The sequence below is a fragment of the Aulonocara stuartgranti genome, assembly GCF_965226115.1.
Source record: "Aulonocara stuartgranti genome assembly, chromosome: 2".
Taxonomy (NCBI): Eukaryota; Metazoa; Chordata; class Actinopteri; order Cichliformes; family Cichlidae; genus Aulonocara; species Aulonocara stuartgranti.
This window is the reverse complement of record NC_138940.1, coordinates 35094668-35115706: the sequence shown is the minus strand read 5'-3', so window position 1 is coordinate 35115706 and position 21039 is coordinate 35094668. Positions and strand designations below refer to the sequence as shown.

The 21039-nt window shown below is 42.6% G+C and overlaps 1 protein-coding gene across 2 annotated transcripts; it reads right to left on the bottom strand.

Moving 5' to 3' along the window:
- Positions 1 to 8253: 8253 nt before the first annotated feature.
- efemp2a (EGF containing fibulin extracellular matrix protein 2a) lies at positions 8254 to 19801 on the bottom strand. Of its 2 annotated transcripts, XM_082555038.1 has the most exons (12): positions 19583 to 19801; positions 14602 to 14831; positions 13927 to 13975; positions 13650 to 13838; positions 13047 to 13169; positions 12469 to 12585; positions 11524 to 11643; positions 11296 to 11415; positions 11012 to 11138; positions 10315 to 10510; positions 8926 to 9115; positions 8254 to 8553 (listed from the first exon to the last, which is right to left on the bottom strand). In XM_082555038.1, exons 2-11 carry the CDS (start codon positions 14701 to 14703, stop codon positions 8942 to 8944), a joined length of 1317 nt encoding a protein of 438 aa, XP_082411164.1. In that variant the 5' UTR covers positions 14704 to 14831; positions 19583 to 19801; the 3' UTR covers positions 8254 to 8553; positions 8926 to 8941. The 2 variants fall into 2 exon arrangements, with proteins under 2 accessions (XP_082411164.1, XP_082411163.1); XM_082555037.1 differs by having other exon boundaries at positions 8254 to 9115.
- Between the last annotated feature and the right edge of the window lie 1238 nt (positions 19802 to 21039).

The following is a 21039-nucleotide window of genomic DNA, read 5'->3' as shown; positions in this document are numbered from 1 at the left end:
TACTTCCCTGTGCATCACCGCTAACCCTGCAGTGGGTGGTGCATAATTTGTCTGGCAGCACTTGAGATCTTGAGAACATGTGGGCCTCATCCTCTATTTATTATTTCCTTATCAACAGGATAATTTGTCTGTTAATGAAACCTTTTTTTGTCAACCCTGGTGTTTGCGATGGATAAGTTTGTGTTACTGTTTGCAAAATCAAGGCTAATTTCTACAACTTCACACACAGCCAGAGTGTAAAATCTAGTTTACAAAATCGATCTATAGATCATAGTTTATTCACACACCGTATGTTTTTGAAAAGTAACTATTCAAGTACTCTGGAGAGTTCATACTGAGTTGTTTTTTTTAGCGCCTCAGCAGCTGCCCAAGTATCTCTTTCACAGTCAGTTTGTGTTTTGTGATTCACAGAAACTCTCTCCAGCCTTCTGTTTCCTGCAGTTCACATACCTTTCATTTTTTTCTTTTCTGTTATTTTTCTCAGGGCTGAATGTCTTTTCAGCATCGGTCCCTTTTGCCGCTCTACACCCACACACCCATAGCAACACGTCTCTTGGTAACCACATTTACGCAATGAGTAAAGAAACTGGAAGTAAAGTAGACACGGGTCTCGCTCGGAGCCTTGTATAAATCTATCTCCGCTGCTTTTATGTAATCGAACAGCTCAAGAAGCTGCAAGAAGTTGTCTGCGTGCTTCTGAACGGGGCTCTGTGTTCTTGTTTGCACCTGTATCGCAGCATGGTTTTCCCTCACAGCGCATGGTGTGTGTGCAGACTCCTGAACAGTCATATTTTTAATTAACACTGTTGTTAATCACTGACACGTGACCCAATATCCTGCTCGCTGCTATACCCCGCTCTGAATTCCCAGGGTGTTCGCGGGAGATTGCATTGACCCCAGGCAGTGAACAAACCCAGCAATTGAACCTGTAATTGGACCAGACTGATAAGATAATTATTTCCAGAGCTAATAAGAAGTGACTCTTGTTGTATTACAGAATGACAGTTTAGAGCGTTTCACATGTAAGCTCCTGTCTTATAACATTGAGTCACGTCTGCTCTAATGATCAGTTTTACAGAGAAGAATATCCCACTGAATAACAGAAAAGCCACAAACTCGCTAGATTAGAAAATGGAGTCGCTGTTGACAAATACAGTCAGCGGACACTTCAATGGGTACACCTTACAGGTCTTAATCGTATGTATTTAGATCTGCTGAATGTGGAGGCCGTTTGAGTACAGTCACGTGTCATGTTCAGGGAGCCAGTTTGAGATGATTTGAGCTTTTTGACATAATGAGTTATCCTGCTGCAAGCAGCCATTAGAAGATGGGTATACTGTGGGCATAAAGGGATAGACATGCTCAGCAACAATACTCAGACAGGCTGTGGTTTTTAAACAATGTTCAACTGGTGCTGTGGAGCCCAGAGAGTGCAAATATCATCTACAACAATACTGCATGCCTGAACCATTGATACAAGGGAGGATGGAGTTTATGCCAAATATCGCAGCAGAAATGAAAACTGTTCTGAGCAGGCTTGGAATTGTAGACTCAGTTTACAGTTCTTAGCAGACAGGAGCGGCACCCAGTGTGCTGCTGTAGCACATCAATCCATTCTATTCTGCATGTCTTTGGGCTGTTGGTTCAAACCAGAATCCACACAAACACAGGGCAAACCTCTGGCCCCAGCCAGACGGTGGAGTCAAACTCAGGGTCTTGTTGCTGTGATGCAACAGTCCTTATCACTGTGCCACCATGTTGCCAGTGTAGTTCAACCTGTTGTGTTCACAAATGCTCTTCTGCATACCTTGGCTGTTTCGAGTGCTTGAGTTACTGTTGCATTTCTATCTGCTTGACGCAGTCTGGCCATTCTCCTCTGACCTCTGGGATTACCACGACTTTTTCAACCAGAGCATTTCTGCTCACTGGATATTTTCTCTTTTTTGGACCATTCACTGTAAACCCTAGCAATGGTTGTGTTGTAAAGCACGTGAGTCACTTTAATCACCTTTCTTTTCCATTCTGATACTCAGTTGGAAGATCAGCAGGTCGTCTTAAATACATCTGCATACCTACATTTATTGAATTACCATAGGATTAGCTGATATTTTTGGTAGCAAGCAGTTGAATAGGTGCACCTAACAAAGAGGTCATTGAACGCATATAACCAGGCTAGCAACAGTTATCTATACATCCACTTTTCCTGTTCAGATTGATAGAGCGATTATCCCAGATTTCTTTTTTAATTTGTTGTTGTACAGAAAAAGATACACACAGAGAAAAAAAAATACTGGGTGATATATAAATATAAAATAGTGGTTTTCCTTTGTATCTTCCATGTTATTATTAGTAGGAATGCATGTGTTTTATATGTTAAATTACCTTTTAAATCTATGATTGTTAGCATGTTACCATGCTAGCTCTAGCATTTAGCTCAAGATTTTATAGCACAGTGAAGTTTAACCTTAAAGATATTAATGCAGTAACCTTATCTCAGTTTATCTGTCTTTAAATATATCCTTGTGAAGGTGTATTTTGTTTATTTGTTTGATTAGCTTCGGGGCAATTACCTACTCTTAGCTAACGGGCTAATTTTCAAATGTCATTCTCTAGCCAGATCGTCTTTAAAAGCATTTTAAAACATATTTGCAGGACATTCAGGAGAAATTAAGCACAAAATCTTTGAGAGTATGAAAAAAGTAGTTTGTTAAATAAAGTTTTTATATATAGTGAAAAAAAACTAGTAGACAAAAAAACTAGAAGACTTTTAAGAATCAAATTAAATGTAAGAGTTACTATCATATATTAAAAGGAAGAATTCTTCAGAGTCTCCAACCTCTTAATGTGAAGGGTTCAGGTTCTTACTTTAGAGAGGTATTACAATATCTGGGCATTGCTAATAAGTGTTTTTACCCCTGACCCCACTATGTCATCATAATACAATCTACTGAAATAGTATTATTCACACCATAATGCACAACCTAATAATTTAATTCTCAGTTTTTAGGAAAAATAAATAAACTACTGATAAACCTCACACCAGTTTGGCATGCAATATACGTGTTTACTCATTTTCTGTCACATATATACAGTTACAAAAATAAATGTTCAAGTTGTTTTTCCACTTATCTAATTCAAGGTCACAGTTGCGCTGGAGCATATCATAGCTGTTATATAGCGTAAGAGGCGGGGTACATCCTACACAGGTCACCAGTCTGTTGCAGGGCTAACCAATTAATCACTAATTAGCTTAACCTATCTGCATTATGGGAGGAAGGATACTGGGAGAGAACCCATGCAGACACAGGAAGAACATACAAACTCTGGTCCTAGAGCTTTAACTGCTCTAAATGATCAATTCCAGACTGTCCGACTATCTACTCTTGGCTTTGCATGATGTCACTGTACCAAACTCAATGTACCAAACCATCTAAAAGTAACCCTGGGAGTTTGGGCTCCACCCACCTCCAATTCAAGCCTTCTGTTTTTGACAGCCAACCATTTAGAAGTAAGTTACCTTAAAGGGAAGGTGGTTTTAAAAGGGAGAGGAGCTAACATAGTGGATCAACTGGAGGGATGTACCAAGGCCCACCATAAGATAAGTAAATATTTTATTTATTTATTTTTACTTTTAATCTTGCAAAGCCACACTAATAGAGCCCAAAAATAAAGGGATGGGACTTAAAATTACTTGTTTTTTTTTTCCTTTTAATGGAGTGGTTTTATTTCTTGCAAAGCTGGTCTACTCTGCAATCTTTCCTGCTGTACACAGCCCGAGATATTATTAGTGATGCAAGGACTGCACTTAGTTTAAACCATCTTTAGGGTTTATGTTTTTATTTCCAATCAGAGATGTTTGATTGCATCCAAAAATGCAATACATTAGTACATTAATGCACTCTGTTTATGAACCTGTGTTGTTTCTGTGGAACAAAACAATGTCTGATTTATAACCTGTCTGTAAATGGCAGTATCCAGAGTCAGAACCATGTCTTGTTTTTTTTAGTTTTTTTAAATTAGTCCTTGATGCTATTGTTTATGTTGTATTTCATAATTGCCCTCCCCCGCTGATCACCCCTCTCCATATATCTATATATACTCCATGCAAATATCCAGAGGAGAGAGCCATTTCCTGCCTCATGCCCTCACTAATTTACACTCTCTAATCACTCAGCCCTCCTTGTACTGTGCATCCTGTTTTTCATGTCCTGCAGATTTCGCTCCCCGCTCTTTTCATTAATGAACTCATTCAGTGTTCGGGGTTGTGGGTGGAGGGAAATGACACTCCACCTCGCTCTTTCATTCATAAATATAATACCTGCATTGTAGTGTAGTGGAGGGGGAGGCTTTGAGAGCTTTTTGTAATGCAACAGGAGGAGATCAAAGGGGAAAAGATTGCTCCTCCATCATGGCAACGTGTCTCAAATTGAGGAACAGAGCATGATTGTACGACATGGAAAGAAAGCATTTCTGTCGGCCATGTTTGTTCCATTGCGTTTAAGTGGTTGGTACCACCACATGAAGCTTCAATTTTGAGCTTCCACACCCACACCATTCCCCCACTGCGGCCTACGGGGCACGGCTTGCCCAGAAATGAGATCATACTCCATCCATGGAGCCAAAAAAACTGAGGCCCAAATGCTCCAACACTCCCCTCTGCCACCCCAAACACTCCTCCCCCTCATCTGTGTGGGCACTGACACTCTCAAACACATGCTCTCCTATGTAAACACCCACACCTTGCACTCACACATATATATAATCACATAAACATAAATACATGCTGGATGCACGCACAAATCTACTCACGCACTCTCCTGTGGATCCTTTGAACCATTACACCCCGCAAATATGGATTATGAGACATACACAAGGCCTCGCTACACCATCTACACCATCCCAGACGTTTGTGCTTCATTCTAATCATCGTCTTCATCTTTTGGGGCTCTTTTAGCTGCTCTATGTCTTTGTCTGCGTGTTTGCTGGCATCTGTCATCTACTTTAACCCAGTTTTCACCTTATGTTAGTTGAGATCATTTCTTGTCATATTGGATCATTTCTTGGTTATTTTGTATTACTTTATTGTCTCTTGGGTGTCTCTGTGGGAATTTTGCATCCCCTTCTGACTTTTTTGCACCTATTTGTAGTCATTTATGAACCTTCTCTTTATTGCAGATTTGTGACACGCTCAGTAAAATTTTGCGGGTGAAGCCCAGAGGCCGGCTTACCCACTGAACCCCAGTCCTGCTGAGAAATTCACCCATTATGTTGTCTGCCCCTGTCGGGGTCTATTTCTGTGTGAATGCCAACAGGAAATGCCAGGGCTACTCTTCCCTTAACTGAACACACACACACACACACACACACACACCTCCTACTCTGCTGCACTCTTTAACACCATCACCCGACACATGTTTGTTCTCCATCATATGATGCCAGGTTATACAAAGGGGGCGGGGCGGCGGGGGGGGGGATGAGCTTCTAAATTGCTGTACAGTACATTATTTGTGAAAAGTAGACAAAGTTCCCATCAGTTGTTCCTCCTACAGGTGCATGACTCGCTGAAAATGGGAGAAAATGTAGGCCCGATAGTAAATTAGGTTATAAAACCAAGCACCGTCTCCTCTGGTTGTTGCTATTCTTGGCCTGCTGCAGATGAGATCTGCAGGATCTGCTGCCCCCTGGTGGCTTAAGCCTGTCTGCTCCGATTACATAAAACAGGGCAGTGGGTGAGTCATCATCACCCCCACCCCCCATCTTCCTCCTCCTTCTCCGCCCCCCCACTGAGGACAGATGGGAGGTGTGCGTGGTGTTTCGGTGTGTGAGTGTGTTTGTGTGTAGGACTGGGCGGAGAAAACAACAGTGGACTGTGAAATAAGGGCTTCCCCCTCTCTCGCTCCCTTTTCTCCCTCTCTCTGTCTGTTTTTCCTCAGTTTTTTTTCTTTTTTGTGGGTCAGGAGAATCAGTTACTGCTCCAGTGAAGTTGCTGTGACAGTAAAAATGGAGCAGATGCAGCAGAGCTCCAATGGTGTTTGACTAAAACAAGGCTGGAGGTCCTGAGGATGTTAGGAGGCGCGTATGAGATGCATCTGCCTCTTCTTTGTGTAGATATAGAGAATATCCGTATCATTAATGAATGTAACAAAAAGGGAGAGCAGTTTCTCTGTCTTTCATTACTGAGTTTGTTTTGGAGAGCTGGCTGAAAGCTGCCATGATGTTGAAAACAGGAGCACATTCTGTACACGTCTTTCTTGGGAGGCTCGTGCTGAGTGTGTGGGTGCAGGTAAAGAGGAGGTGGTTCCGGGACGTTTGAGCACACTGTGTGAGTTGTTCTCGCTGTCGTGGTCCAACTCAGCAAAACAGCAGTTTTTGAGATGACCCTGTAGACCTGCCTGCACTCATATAGTTCCTGACATACAAAGTGAGATGAAACCATCATTTTTCCTTTGCCGTGAAGGGTCACGGGGCAGACAGAGGGATACAGTGGGACAGGTTTGGAGTGCTGGTCTTTGCTTCAGGTAGGAGTAGGGATTAGGTCAGAGAGCAATGTCTAAAACTTTCTGACTCAACTAGCAAGAATCTGTAAGGCTAAAAGAGGGAGGATGAACTCTAGAGGTCATATAGATGAAGCAGTACGTCAGCTGCTCAGCCATGATCAGACCTGGCAGATGCAGCGCAGCTATAAAACTCTGCTCCGGACTCCTTGTTTGTGGGAAAGTGCAATTAAATGTCAGCTTGAAGACACTCCCCACTGTGCGGGAGACGGTCCTGTGTAGACACTGCACTGCTACTTACAGGAGGAGGGTCAGTTAAGCAGGCATACCAATCAGTCAGTCCAGTGAAGCATCTCATTTGTTTGATGGCAAGCAGAAACTCCCAAGCGTTTAAGTACAAACAACTGCAGTTCCTCTAGTGGCCACTTGAGGGTGGCAGCAAGGAGTCCATTCTCACCATGTTGGCAGAAAAAACGGGTTCACAGCATAGCAGAGAAAACTGTTGTGGTCTTTGTGACTAGGTCCTTTCTTCTGTGCAACGGGTAATTTTCTTTTTATTCACTTCTCTTAATTGTTATTGATGCATTCTTTAGGTATTTGGCTGCTTTGAATATATGTCTATCAGCTAGGCTAACTAGCTTTTTGTTAGGCTACTACAGCCAAAATGGCTAACTGTATATCTCTCTGTAAGCCCGGCTAGCTCAGTCGGTAGAGCATGAGACTCTTAATCTCAGGGTCGTGGGTTCGAGCCCCACGTTGGGCGTTCACATTTTGAACCACACAAATCACAACTGACATGGTGAGAGTAGTTAACAGCCTGGAAAAGCGAATGTGTCCTCAACACAACAGGAATGTGGCGACAGTAAAACAGGTCTCATTGTGAAAATGAAACGAGCAGCGAAGGTGGCTGAGCTTAAGAAGCAATAGATATAGTACACCAAAGAAGTAGAGGCGAAAACGAAAGGAACTTTCTAAGTTGAGCGTTTAATGTTTCTCATTTTGAGCAGACAGGATGGGCAGGATTTCGGAAGAGTGCATTAGAGAGCAGGCTGTTGATAAAGAAAGAGAGGCAGGGGTGAGATCATTTGGTCATTTGTAGAGAAGATATAGTACATATTTTGGTCATAAAAGTTGTTGGATGTATTTTATTAATCCGATTCTTATCACTGAATAGAAAGTATATGTCTTTGTGTTGAACCCAGACAAGAAATAATAAAAACATCACTTGGGTTTCCGGCTGATAAAAAAAAAAAGTATGAATTATGTGATGTAGACAGGCAGTCTGTCGAGTAACGGGCTCATTACAGCTTCTTGAAACTGAGGGATGGAAAACCCTCACTGGTAATAGTGGTTTTTCCACCAGTGGCAACCCAGCAAGTGACACAATGGTCAGGTTTATACCTTAAATAGACTTTTTGTTTTCTTCTTTTCTTCCTAAAGGAAAAAAAATTAATTGATCAGGATTAACGGGATAGTGTGGGTTCAATAAAGAAGTACAAAAAAATTTCCCAGTGCTTCACTATGCTTGTCAGAAAATATTAGGTTTTCTAATACTTATGATCTGCTGACCAGTCCTTAATTTTATGGCGCTCCATTTTGCAGTTGAAACCCAAACATAATCCATTATATAATATATAAAAGGTTAAAAGAATCCTCACCAATTAATTTATCAGTAAACCGAGTACTTGTTTCAGCTCGCTAAGCGTGCTAGAAATTCCACAGGGACCTGAAATAAAGAAACTATATTTAGTTCTTGACACATGGTTGAAAGGGTTTATTGTTTTATTTGGGTTCAAATCTTAAAAACAAAAATTAAAAAAAAAAAACAAAAAAAACAAAGTACAACACTCAGGAACAACAGTGGCGGAGATTTCATCGGGAAATGAACAGCGGCGGGCGAAGGAGGAGCGTGGGTGCTGAGGTCTGATGTGAGTGGTTACTGAATCACGTCTGTCAACAGGAAACAGGGCTGACAAGAATAAAGTGACAAACAGAAGAAGATAAGGGTGTAAACTGTGAAACGGATAAGTCTGGTGACGCCCGGCGTGAATCATTCCACCTGAAGGCAGACAGAAAATATGTCACACAGATTCGTTATCGCCATGAATGCAGAAAAACCTCTTTTCTACACGAATGACTGAATAACCGTAAACATGATAACAGGAAAATGGGGAATGACTTTGACAGGACTAATTATTTTAAGGCTGCTGGTTATCTGTGAGACATTGCTGCTACAATGTGTTTGCATACGGTACTGCATGTATATTTTTACACATAGTGAGGGCAGACAGAAAACTGTCACTCTCCGTGGACAACACAGTATAAAAAGCTATTAGTTTAACATCACAGTGACTGGTTGAACTGCATCCACCACTTGTGTTTTACAGCTTCTTTCTCCTTGTTTGTGTCTGTGTCTCGCTCTCCGTGTCACCTCCAACTCTTCTTCTTTAAAAGGTGTATGGCCCGACGTAGATGGAGAGTCTGAGGGCGGAGCTTGTCTGATAGTTGTTCTGGTAGTTGACCAGGGGGTTAATGGACACCATCTCCAGGTCCAACGTGTACTCTCTGGGCCCTGACACGGCACGGGCCAGCACCAGCATGGCACTGATGTTATTGATTTGCTGGGGAAGACAGAAAATAATGGAGTGTTAAAGCAGAGTGGCATTTACACTGGTGCTCTTCTCACTGTCACATGTCAAAGTGTCTTCTTTTAAAACGTCTCATCACCTCTATATGAGGTGAGCTTCTTCTTTCTTTTTTCAAGAATCTGCACATCCACACAGTTGTTTTTCATTTATTCGAGCTGATTAAAATTCTCCTCAGGTTGACACTGGGCTGCGCTTACCAAAGTACATGTACCAATAAAAATGGTAATAGAGTCCGTTTTGCCCTAAACAGGAGCTAGAAAACTAGACGAGTGAGGTGAAAGTAGAACACAGGCGGCACATTAAGAAGTCCAAGCGAAAAAATAAAGAAGAAATACGTGTAATGAACCACGTGTGCTTATGAAAGTCGAAACAATGTGAGATGAGGTTACTTATCGTACCTTTGTTTTGTGTGTCTGTGGAGGAGGTTTCAGTGATTTTAGTGGGTGTGTGGGCATTGCACCCAAAACACCCAACATTACATGTCTTATCAAGTTTTACTGGGGGTCAACTATGAAAAGGACAGTTTAAAAGATGGTTTGGAGATGGTGGCACTGATGAAAATACATGAGGAAGAGCTGAAGATGTTGAGGTTTTCAATGGACAGGATTAGAAATGAGCTCATCAGAGGGAAAGCTCAGGTTGAGCAGTTTGGAGACAAAGTTAGAGAGGCGAGGCTCAGATGATGGACATGTGCAGGGGAAAACAAATACTCAATGCCAAACACATAGTAGATTTAAAATAAGTGAGTCTTGCCTTTTAAAATTGTACTAATAGCATATAAAATCTACATGTCCAGGCTCCTGGGTATATAACTCAGTTATTGAGGTCAGCCTCTCCTATCATGTGATCAGGGTCTTAACTGTTTCACGCTCTTAGGTCAGCTGATTCAGTGGTTTGTTTTAAACACTTATTTTTATAGGATAGGTTTTCTTTAACCATTATTTTTGGTCCTGGATGAAAGTGTGTATATGGGAATAAATATAAGACCATATGTTTCCTCTGTGTCTGTATGCTGGAACATGTATACTTATTTTTCAAGTGTGGTTTTATTCAAACTGTGAAGTGCGATGCAACTGTTATTGTTATTATTATTATTGTTATTACCAGTCTAAAGTTAGTATTTAGACCTAAAGACATCTGGTGTTGTGATTACAGGATCCCACTCTCCTCACCCTGATGTAAAAGTCTCCGTTTTCATCACCGGAGCGGATGCGGAAGGTGTTGTAAGCCCTCGCAGAGACGCTGGTAGCCTGGATCTGGAAGATGTCCGAGGGGACGGAGCGCTCGGAGGTGATGCTCATGTAGCGGTGCACGATGGAGAAAGGCAGCTCTCGACAGGCGGGGTTGTTGACGGGGCACACGCAGCGGCTGGATGTACAAATGCACACAGAGAGGAGCAAACAGTTACAGTTAAGAGAACAGTTGTGCGTTAGTAGTAGGAAAACATCATGAGCAGTTAGAAAATGAGCCAACAGAGGGAGTAGTATGACTGAGAGCAAAGGGCTAAAACCTAAACAAATATTGAACAGTGGCCATTTTTTTCCTTCATGTTTTTCTAAAAATCATCTTATACTACTAAATCTTCAGGGATATGTTAATAGTGACCCACACCTGTTCCTGAGCCAGCACTTGTTCACAGATGTAATGGTTTTCTTATTGCATTGGAACACATTCAAACGAAAAGGTTGAAAAGCTGGACTCGTACGTGGAAAAAGTAATTGGGGTAATCTTAGAGTTTGAGCCAAACTCAGCACAGGGGCTGATTATACTCGGAGCCGATGGCCAGCACATATTTGAGTAATTGAGAAAAGGTGTGTGGAGTTGCGTGTTCGCGTACGCACACAGAAGCTTTCACGAAGTGTCACTCACTTGTCAGACACTTGGATGTAAGGTTCCTGGCAGCTGTTCTTGTCCACACACTGGTATCGTCCGTGGATGTTCACGCAGTTCTGCGTCTCCGTGCACTCGTGTTCTCCCGTTTCACATTCGTTTATATCTAAAGCGAGCAAACAGCTTGTGATGTTTCGCTGAACAGCAGACAGGGGCTCGAGAACAAGGATGAATAGGCATTGACTCAGTGCACCATTTGTGACTCTGAGAGCACAGAGGGGAAGGTGTTAGTTTCAGGAGGAAATGGAGGCGGGCGCACTCACCCTGACACATTCTGGTGCCCAGCAGTCGGTATCCCTCTGGGCACACGCACGAGAACTTCCCTGGTTCGTTGACACACTGGTACTGGCACAGGTAACTGGAGTAGCTGCACTCATCGATGTCTAACAATTCACAAGGTTGGGTTTTATTAATTGTCGATCACTAAGTAGCAAAAAAACTGAGAGGGATAAGCGTGCACTATCACTGTCGCTCCTTTTGTCCTTCATTACCTTTACATTCAAAGCCATCGGGCCCGAGCTCATAGCCCTGATCACAGCGACAGAGGAAAGTGCCGTATGTGTTGTAGCATCTCTGCGAGCAGGGGGCACCCATCTCACATTCATTCACATCTGAAAAGAGGAAAAGCAGAGAATCTGAGGTCTGTTGTAGGCTGTGGATCAAAGGATTTTAATAAAGTTAAAAACCCCAAACTCTGTGTTCATGTCAGTGTGTTGAACATGCAGTTTTCCAGTTTTATTTTTAACGTAAGACTGGATCTGGTGGAAAAAGGTGATGTCATGAACTTCTGGAAATCAAAGCACCGATTAAACTTGAACAACGTGATTTATTATGTAGTGACAGTTGTGGAGTTATAAGATAATGATGTAATCCAAATCCCATCAAATTTAACTCACATGGATTTGATGAAGAAGAAGGAGATCAGCTGAGTTTTTCCGAGGTCAAAGCCTCAATAAACAATTATACTTTTGAAAGTAGCTGTGACAACTGTACTCACATACAGTTTGGGGGCAATTCAGTATTGCCATTTGCTTCTATTTTGCATTTGGAAAGTTTTTTTTAGCCTTTGTTTTACAGAATAGGCAACTTATTGGACTATTAGGCAAAAACTATGCAACTAATGTAATTAACTGTTTTATTGAAGCGCTAATTATTTAAAAAAAAAATAGCCTAAACTACCAAACAAATATAAAGAAGTTTAAATTAACTACAGCATTAACAAGAAGTAATGGGGAGTGATACTGAGAGAGGGAGGCAGCAGTATACATTTGCAAGAAAAACATCCAAAAAAACTGGCATCATTACACATCAACTATTACAATTCTCGATGTTAACCTAACATACTTTTACTTTAAATTGTTATTATTTCAGAGTTTTTTTAGTCAATATTAGAAATGCAGGACTGTTACTCACACTGCTGTACTCTTAAAACTCACCAATGCAAGATCGATTGTTTCCTGCCACATGGAAACCTGGTTCACACTGACAAGAGAAGGAGCCGGGCACGTTGACACAGCGATGCTGGCAGTACCTGTACCTGCACTCATCGATATCTGCGAGACAAACGAGAGTTATTAAGAACAAGATTTAAATTTCTAAAGATTTTTGGGCATATTGCCACAGAGGGGGGGGGGGCTATGATGCTCTTTTCTAGCTTCATATTCTTACTCTGTAGCTTTGAATGATTCACAGTTCAAACAAATTGTTATTTATTTCTGTCTGTTTCAAAGGGCCATGGGCTGTTAACAGAGTGCTTGTAAGCCTCGCCTTATTTCCATATAAGGAGGTCTTTGCTGAGCTGCCATTTGCTCCCACAAGAAGAGAAAAAACAGTTGGAAACTGGGCATTTAGAGCAGTCTGAAGTCTGACTTCTTGGCTCACACTTTTATGTATGCAGACTTCATTATTTGAGACTCAAATCCACCATTGTATATAGGAGAGAAACTAAAGAAACGCATAATAGCCCAGTTAAGCTTAATTACACCAATTAAAGGTGAAATTCAAAATATCTCACCAACGCACTCTGTGCCGACTTTCCGGTATCCATCCGGACACTGGCAGGTGAAGGCGCCCACCGAGTTGATGCACTCCTGGCTGGGTTGGCAGTCGTGCTCGTGTCTCTCGCACTCATCGATGTCTGTGTTTGTGGGTGTGGTGATACAAACGTTTAAAACGCTGTTATTGTGAGCGAACACACCATCATGCAGCATGACTGACATATACAGTGTGAGTGTTACATGCCACTGGCCACTACGTTCCCCTCACTTGCACCCAGCAGCTGAGAACATCATGTTGAGTCATGTTTGCTGTGTCATGCAGGCCACTTTCTCGCTACAAGTCTTAAAACACAGCAGCTGTCCTCGTGTGAAATCTTCCAAATTCCTGCACTGTCTGCCCGCCTCCCGTGGACTCATGCTCACTCACACCCTCACAGATTGCACCCACATGCTGCCTCCAGTCCTAACACCTGTTGCAGCCACCTGTCCCTCACAATCTGTGGCCGCCAACAATGAGTTTACACAACCACACACACACACACACAAACATGCTTAACAATCGCTGATCCTGCGGCCACCTGTCCACCTCCAACCCCCAGACCAACAAACCAGACACCCACCCACACAGCTGTTTCCCTGAGGCTCGTAGCCTAGAGGGCATGGGTTTAAGGGCTCAGCGGGTGTAATAGGAGGCTCTGGAGCAGGGATGAGTGACGCAGAGCGGGGAAGGCACAGGTAGCCTCCATAGTGATTGAAGCACTTCATTTCCCCCTTGCAGGCATCAGGAATGGTCTCACACTCGTTTATGTCTGATGGGAGATTGAAATGTAAAACACAAGGCAAGATTATAGAAGCAAGAGGAGAATCAAGGTGTTACTTGATTCAACATAGCCTTACCTTTGCAGTGCTCAGTCTGAGGGTCCCAATGATACCCATCTGTGCATTCCTGTAAAACGCAACAGACATAGTGTGTGTGTGAGAAAATGATGGAAAGAAAGATGTGAACAGCCCCCCTGTGCCAAGTAGTTGCATAATGTATTCATAATACATAATAAATTTCCCAGTAGTGAGACGTGTAAAAAAAATTAAAACGAAAAGAAAAAGGGGAGGATAGAGAAACTTGTTTCCTCTGCTAAGCCAAAAAGACAAGAAGCCTGCTTCTGTTAGAGGATTTGTGACATGTAAACTACTTTCCTAAAGCAAAATGTCACCCTAAAAAACAAAAAAAAGTATTTAAGGCCACTGTTTGGAAAAAGGGTCATTATCATTCAAGGGAAAAATGCTGCTGTAACCTGCATGGAAAGAGAAACCAGAGGCCTGAAGAAACATGGTATTAAAACCAAATTTAACCCCAGCAATGAACACTGTAAAGTCCTGAGAAGGGAACATTTATGTGGAACTTTGAACAAGAAGATGATGAGGCAATGAGAAAGAGCACAAAGAAAGAACAGAGAGAGGATTGGAGGCCAGCATTTCAACACAAAACCTGTAATGTGAAGTGACAGGTGTGGAAAAGAGATGCTAATAAAAAAGAACGGAGTAGGAGAGGGAGAGAGATTCATCCATCCTTACCGTGTAGGTGTCACTTTCTGAACGTGGCTGTGAAATCGCACTGCGGAGGAGCACAGTCACACATATGCACACACACAAGATTGGCACACAAATACCCTGCATACTAATGCACTATTTGATGGGAGATTGGGAGATCGGACTGGAGCATGCACACAAGCGCACACACACAACAATCAGGCAGGTAGCGGTGCCCTGAAGACGAGCCTTTGTGATGTGCAGAGCAGTGGTATCTGTGTTCACGGAGAGAGACAGAGGGAAAGAAGGAGTGGGGGGGAAAGAAAAAAAAACATCAAAAGACAAGATTCGAAACTCAAAAATCACAAAAACGGTTTGATTCTGTCTCAAAACTCTCCTGTGCTGTTAGCTGTTCCCACAGCTGAGATGGATAAATCAACTGGAAGCAAAGGCACCAGAGCCAAGTTTTAAGAAGTCAGTCAGAATGCAAACAGTTCGTTTCTTGGACTCGGTTCACCGTTTGACAACCAAACAGTTCCCCCTTGATCGCAGCGAGAATAAATGGAGTGAATCACTGTGCCAGGTAAGAACATAAACACTGTGACGTCCTCCAACTTTTTGCTGAAAATAACAAAGTCAACATCCCAGAAATACTTTCATATTAGCTGCTCACAGAAAGCTCTCTATGTCTGCATGCTGGCAGCCGGCAGGGTGACAGTCCTGGTGAGCGCTGCCTCCAGAGGTTCGGTTTACAGTGTATCAGCGCTGCATCGGTGGGCCCGCATCAATCCAGGCCAAAACATCAATTTTTTTTTTACAGAAGCCTCTCCTGCTCAGCTGTTTCACTCTCACAGATTACATTAGTTTGCACCTACCAAACTTATTTTATGTAGAATCAGAGTCATGCTTGTTTAACGGACGGGGGAATCTGTCTTTGCCAAAATAACCAAACACATTAAATGCTCCACTTAAGTAGAATTTCTGGTTCTTTACTTGCGTAACTTCCAATTTTATGCCACTTTCAGCTAAACTGCATTTCACAGGGAACATTTGTACTCAGTAAATGAATCTTTATTTAACAAAAACATTGCTTATAAAACGTTATGGATTTTTATGGATTATAGGACATGTCATGTCGTCATATGTCTAAGTGAGCTTGTTTCGGTTTATATGCAAAGCTGTGCAGAGAAAGCAACTGAACATCTTTTAAAAAGTATGTGCAATCACACTTATTTAAGAAATATTTAAAGCTCTGTGAAAGCTTTCATGGAACTTTATAAAACACCTTTACTGCTTCTATCAGAATTAAAAGTTTAAGTAGCAGCCAGGAGCTGATAATGAAATGGACTGAATTAGGTGATCATGAGCAGCTGTGACCACCTCTATAAAAGCAGATGTTTTGGCAGTTTGCTGGTCTGAAGCGTTTAGGTGTGTTAACCCGGTTTGACAAGCAAATTCAATCTGTGCAATGGTCACAGAAACTTAAAATTTTCAGGCTTCAGTTAAATGTTAAAGTTCATGGCAGTCCAGTAAGAAAAAGACTGAACAAGTATGGCTTGTTTGGAAGGGAAAGAAAAAAAAGTTTGTAGCTTATGTTTGTAGCTTTGTAGCTTAAGTTTGTTGCTTTTGAACAAACCACAAGATTTCTGGAATAATGTCCTTTGGACAGGTCAGCCCAAAGTGGAGATGTTTGGCCAAAGACAGAATATCAGCACAAATGCCTCATATAGTAACTGTCTCTCACTGTGGTGGAGGGGTAATTATTTGGACTTGGGCACCCTGCAGTCACTGAGTGGACCATGAATTCCCCTGTATACCAAGTTATTCCACAGTCAGATGTAAGGCAGTCTGCCCGCTAGAGCTGGGCTGAAACTGGATCATGGGAGAGGACAATGAAATCAAGCAAAGCAGCACATCTTCAACACAATGGCTGAAAAAGAAAATAATCGCTGGGCCATTCATACATGACTGAAATCCTGTGGTGGGCCTTTAATAGTCTTTATGCATTACTGTGAAAAACTGTTTGACAATCAAACAGAGAGCCGTGCATGAATGAAAGAAGAGTTGGACAGATTACCTCCAGAATGATGCGAGAGACTGATAGATGATGACTACTCCAGAGTTACAGGGTTCAATCAAACCAAGGGACCAGTGCAGGGTAAAAAGATCTGCACAACATTTACTACATTTATTTTAAAGCTTCAGTTACTATGGCTATTTTCTGATATAGATTTAAAATCTAAAATATATTTGCCCTGCAGCAACTTCAGTACCTGTCTATGGTGTACCCTGCCTGGATGTATGTAAAACATAAATCTTGGTTACTTTTAGATTAAGTAATTCAACTGGCTTTTTTGTTGTTCAGTAAAAATAGACAATATACAAACCATAAATCAGTCCATTATAAACACTTTTATTTTATCTGCCTGGATTATTGTAGAACAAATTAACCAAAACACTATTAATCAACATGAGAATGTAAAGAACTAAAAGCCATGACCATTTAACTGCCATATTAGCCTCTTTAAATCAACTTCCAGTATGCTTTAGACTAAATGTTTATAATATATTATCAAAATATAAGGGTCTCTGTGGCCACTATTTAAGAGCCCTATCTTTGATGTCTTAGTACTGTATGCACAGGGGTCTTTTACCCACACCTCTTGCAAGATTTTTTCCTATAGTAGAATATTTTTTGATATTACTATTTTTACTTTAATACATTGTTCTGTACCATGTAGTGTATTTCTAAGGTAAATATATATTGCATGGTTCATTGTTGATGGATTGGGCCTCTCTGGCAGCAATGACACAACCATCCTTCAGTTAATGTTCCTGAAAGAAGCTATAAGTGTTTAAGCTGAGCCTAAACATAAACAAGTTGCCCGTTCCATCTCCGCCAGACCAAAAAGACACGGGGAAAAAAACAGACAAATTGAAGTAATAAAAAAATCCTAAGCAAGTCTTGTTTGCAAAGTGAGTGAGCGCCAGTTAAAATACAGGGAGGAAGGTCATAATCACTGCCTGTCTACGTGCATACACTCACGCTCTGATATAAACTCCCGAGGCCACATTTGCAGGCATTGCTTATTGTTTTATTTCAGGCTGAGACAAACAGAAGGCCGCAGGGTGACTTGGACACCCCGAAATACTCGAGGAATGACATCACCGTGACCTTTGAGTGGTGAAAAGCAGAAAAATATGCTCTCACACTGTAAGCTCAGACGGTAAGGCATACCACCGCGCAATCAGACAGCCGCAGTGCGTGATCTCTCTGAATTGGCCCAACAGTGACTTACAACCAGCAAGAATTTGACCCGAAACCACCCAAAAACAAACTGACCATCAGACTGGGGTCCAGTCACTCACTGGCTACTGAGTGTGGGCAGCAAGGATGCATGGGTGTTTCCCTCCTGCTGCTGGAGATCAAGTGGCGGCAGATCTCTGGAATGCCCGTGGCAAGGATGTGGGCACCAGTTCTCAGCTGGGATGCCCTGCCACTACAGTGGTTCCCAGAGTATCGGGTTCTGGGAAACCCCCCACAGTTCACATAAGAGGACAGCTGGTGCCAGACCTCCAGCCACTCTTCCCTAACCTCCCATCCCTTTGGAGGATGTGTAGGAGGATGTCAGAGAATGCGGCTCTGATACAGAACTTCATTGTCTGCATTCGACCACCACTGACAGGGAAAATACATGATTTGAATAACTGATGAGTCAATCCATAGAAAATGAATCAGGAAGAATTTTCATGACTCGTTTTCCAGCAAAACAGTGAAAGCAACTACACAAATATGCAGTTTCCCCTGCTTTTTCTGTCAATACGAAAGTAACCCAAATATGCAGCAGGGTTTGATTATTAGTGGGGCAAAATGAGACATCTGAAAACGACATCTTGGACTCTGGGAACTTGTGGTGGGCTTCTTTTTTATACAAGTCTACCATTTACTAGCCCACAAAAATAAAAAATACAAATCATCGATACTTAATGAAGTATGACCCATTTTTAAATTCACACATTCAGAACAGCTTAACAAGCAAAATGTCAGGCGGCTTATATCAGTGACCACATGGAAACCAAAAAAAGACCAACAGCTGGAACACACACACACAGAGTTTAGACTCCAGGATGGTCACTTGTTGTAGTGTATACACAAAGTTTGCGTTGATGTGCTTGGCTGTGCGTGGAGCAGCCTGAGAACACGGTGACCCAGCGCGCTCCACCAGCTGTGCTCAGTTACATTTGTGGCAGTGAACCTGCATATCCACAATCAGGGAGTCTCCATCTCACACTCGGCCTGACTTCTGTTCCGGGAAGCTCCACAGGTAAAGACAGAAATAACGCCCTGTCGGAGAAACTCACTCACAAGGTAAAACATGTTCCTCCTGAACTCTAACATGTGATGCTTTTGTGTTAGAGTTCAGAAAACTTTGACATGCTTGCTTTTTCTAATCCCCACCTTAAAGTGGAAACATCTGCTTTTACCTGCAGGAAATTGATTACACAAAAAGTGAAACAGCAGTTGTGCACTGTGAGGTCATCCAGGTTTAGAGAACTCGTCTACATGTTGACTGTTTGTGTTTCAGATTTTGAACTTCCCCCACCTAGAGACTAAACTGATCTTGTGACACTGACGTTGAAAGTTGTACAAGAGGGATGAGGCGGAAGGATTTTGCAATATTACAGTACGATAACATGTGCCCTGTGACTCACTGCCTCTCTTCCTGTCTAACCCCATATTACAGTCAGAGCCAAGAAGTAAACTACTCAGACACAGTTAGCCACGTTATCTTGGCTCTCATAAGGAGCCAAGTGCAGCTGGGAGAGCAGAGCAGAGAGCAGGGCAGTGGTGCAAGTGTGACGTGTATGGCCTGTACAAGAAAAAGTGGGTAAGAGGTACATCTCACCTCCCTTACTTCTCCCTAAAATGCTCGCAAAACGTAGTAAGTCATCCAGCAAGTCTCTCTTTAACAAACAGCCATTCTTTGATATGTGTAAGAGGCTAAAGAAGCACAGGAAAACTCACAGAGGAATCTTCTGTCTCTCAGTCTCCGTCTGACCAGTGTGTCCCTCCTGCCGGCTGCGGTCGTCCCAGCCGAGTTGGCGTACAGAAGTGGTCCCTTAAACTCCTGCCTGTATGACCCTGAGAGAGAGAGTGAGTGGGGAGACCGACAGCTGGAGCAGCTGAGCACATGGAAAGGGAGGGAGAGAGAAAGAGAGAGAGGGAGCGAGCAAGACAGGCAGAGGCGAGAGAGAGCGAGAAAGGGAGGAGAGGAACAGCCCCCTTACCCCCCCTCTGGCCCCCTGCACTGCCATCCTCCACTCCCCAAACCCCCTCTCCCTGACCCCCCAGGATGCAAATTCCTGGTCTGCGGCCCAAATACCGAAATTCCAAACCCGTCCAAATCGCAGGCACAACTCGCAGATTCACACACGCACATGCCCCCACATCTTTTCACCCTCTCACTGGTCCCACAACACACCTGGTTTCATTTAAACCAAACCCCCGCAAAATCCCGAAGCTCTCCCACCCATTCTACCCTCCCTATTCCCATTTACCCCCCATCTATCTATACTTACCTCCCCCATCTCTCACTCCCCTTTTTTCTTTTCCATAAAGCCACTAAAGCCCTCGCTCTCGTCCAATCTGACATGCAGGGATATTTATAGCCAGAGAGAGAGGGAAGTTAATGGAATGTGGACAAAAATTAGAGAGTGGAAGAGAGCGACAGTCTGTGTGTGTGTGTGTGTGTGTGTGTGTGTGTGTGTGTGTGTGTGTGTGTGTACGTGTTTGGAAATTTTTTATTTTACAGAATAAACCAGCGGTGCTTTCTGGGACAAAAGACAAAAAAAATAAAGAAGTATCATGAGTCTTGACCCACGCACCAACTTTTGTGCGTGACTAATGCGTTACTGCGCTTGGAATCATTTCCAGCAGCATGTTGTCTTGCAAAATTTGTAGTCTGTCATGATGCAAACGGGTTAAGATGTTGCTTAACTCACATTAATCCTCATTAGTTTCAGTCTCATTCAACTCTAATGGACACAAATTCAGACTATCCTCAAATTGGGATCAACAGCAGCGGCAGCGCTAGTCTTAATTTTCCTTAAAAATATCTCATCACTTGCAAAATAGCTCCCTGCATTTTATTTTTAGATGGGAGGCGGTTTCTCCAGCTACCCTCCAGTGTTTGGTTTAAAAACCTTCACTCGGCCTCAGCTTATTTGTCTGACTTTTGTTTTTGTCGGGTGGCAGAGATGGCAGCTGTCACTACAGGGGATGTTGTTAAAAATCACAGTCCCAGCTGGACTAACTGTGCCCCCACCCCTCATCCAGTTGGTCCCTATTCCCATAAACACACAGAGACACCCCACACACTGACTGGAGTCACAGCCTGTCGTGCATGTGATCCGCTGGTCCTCTTAAAGTGAATTAGTGAATAAAACGCTAATTCAGTTGGAGTCAATATCAAATTCGCTGTT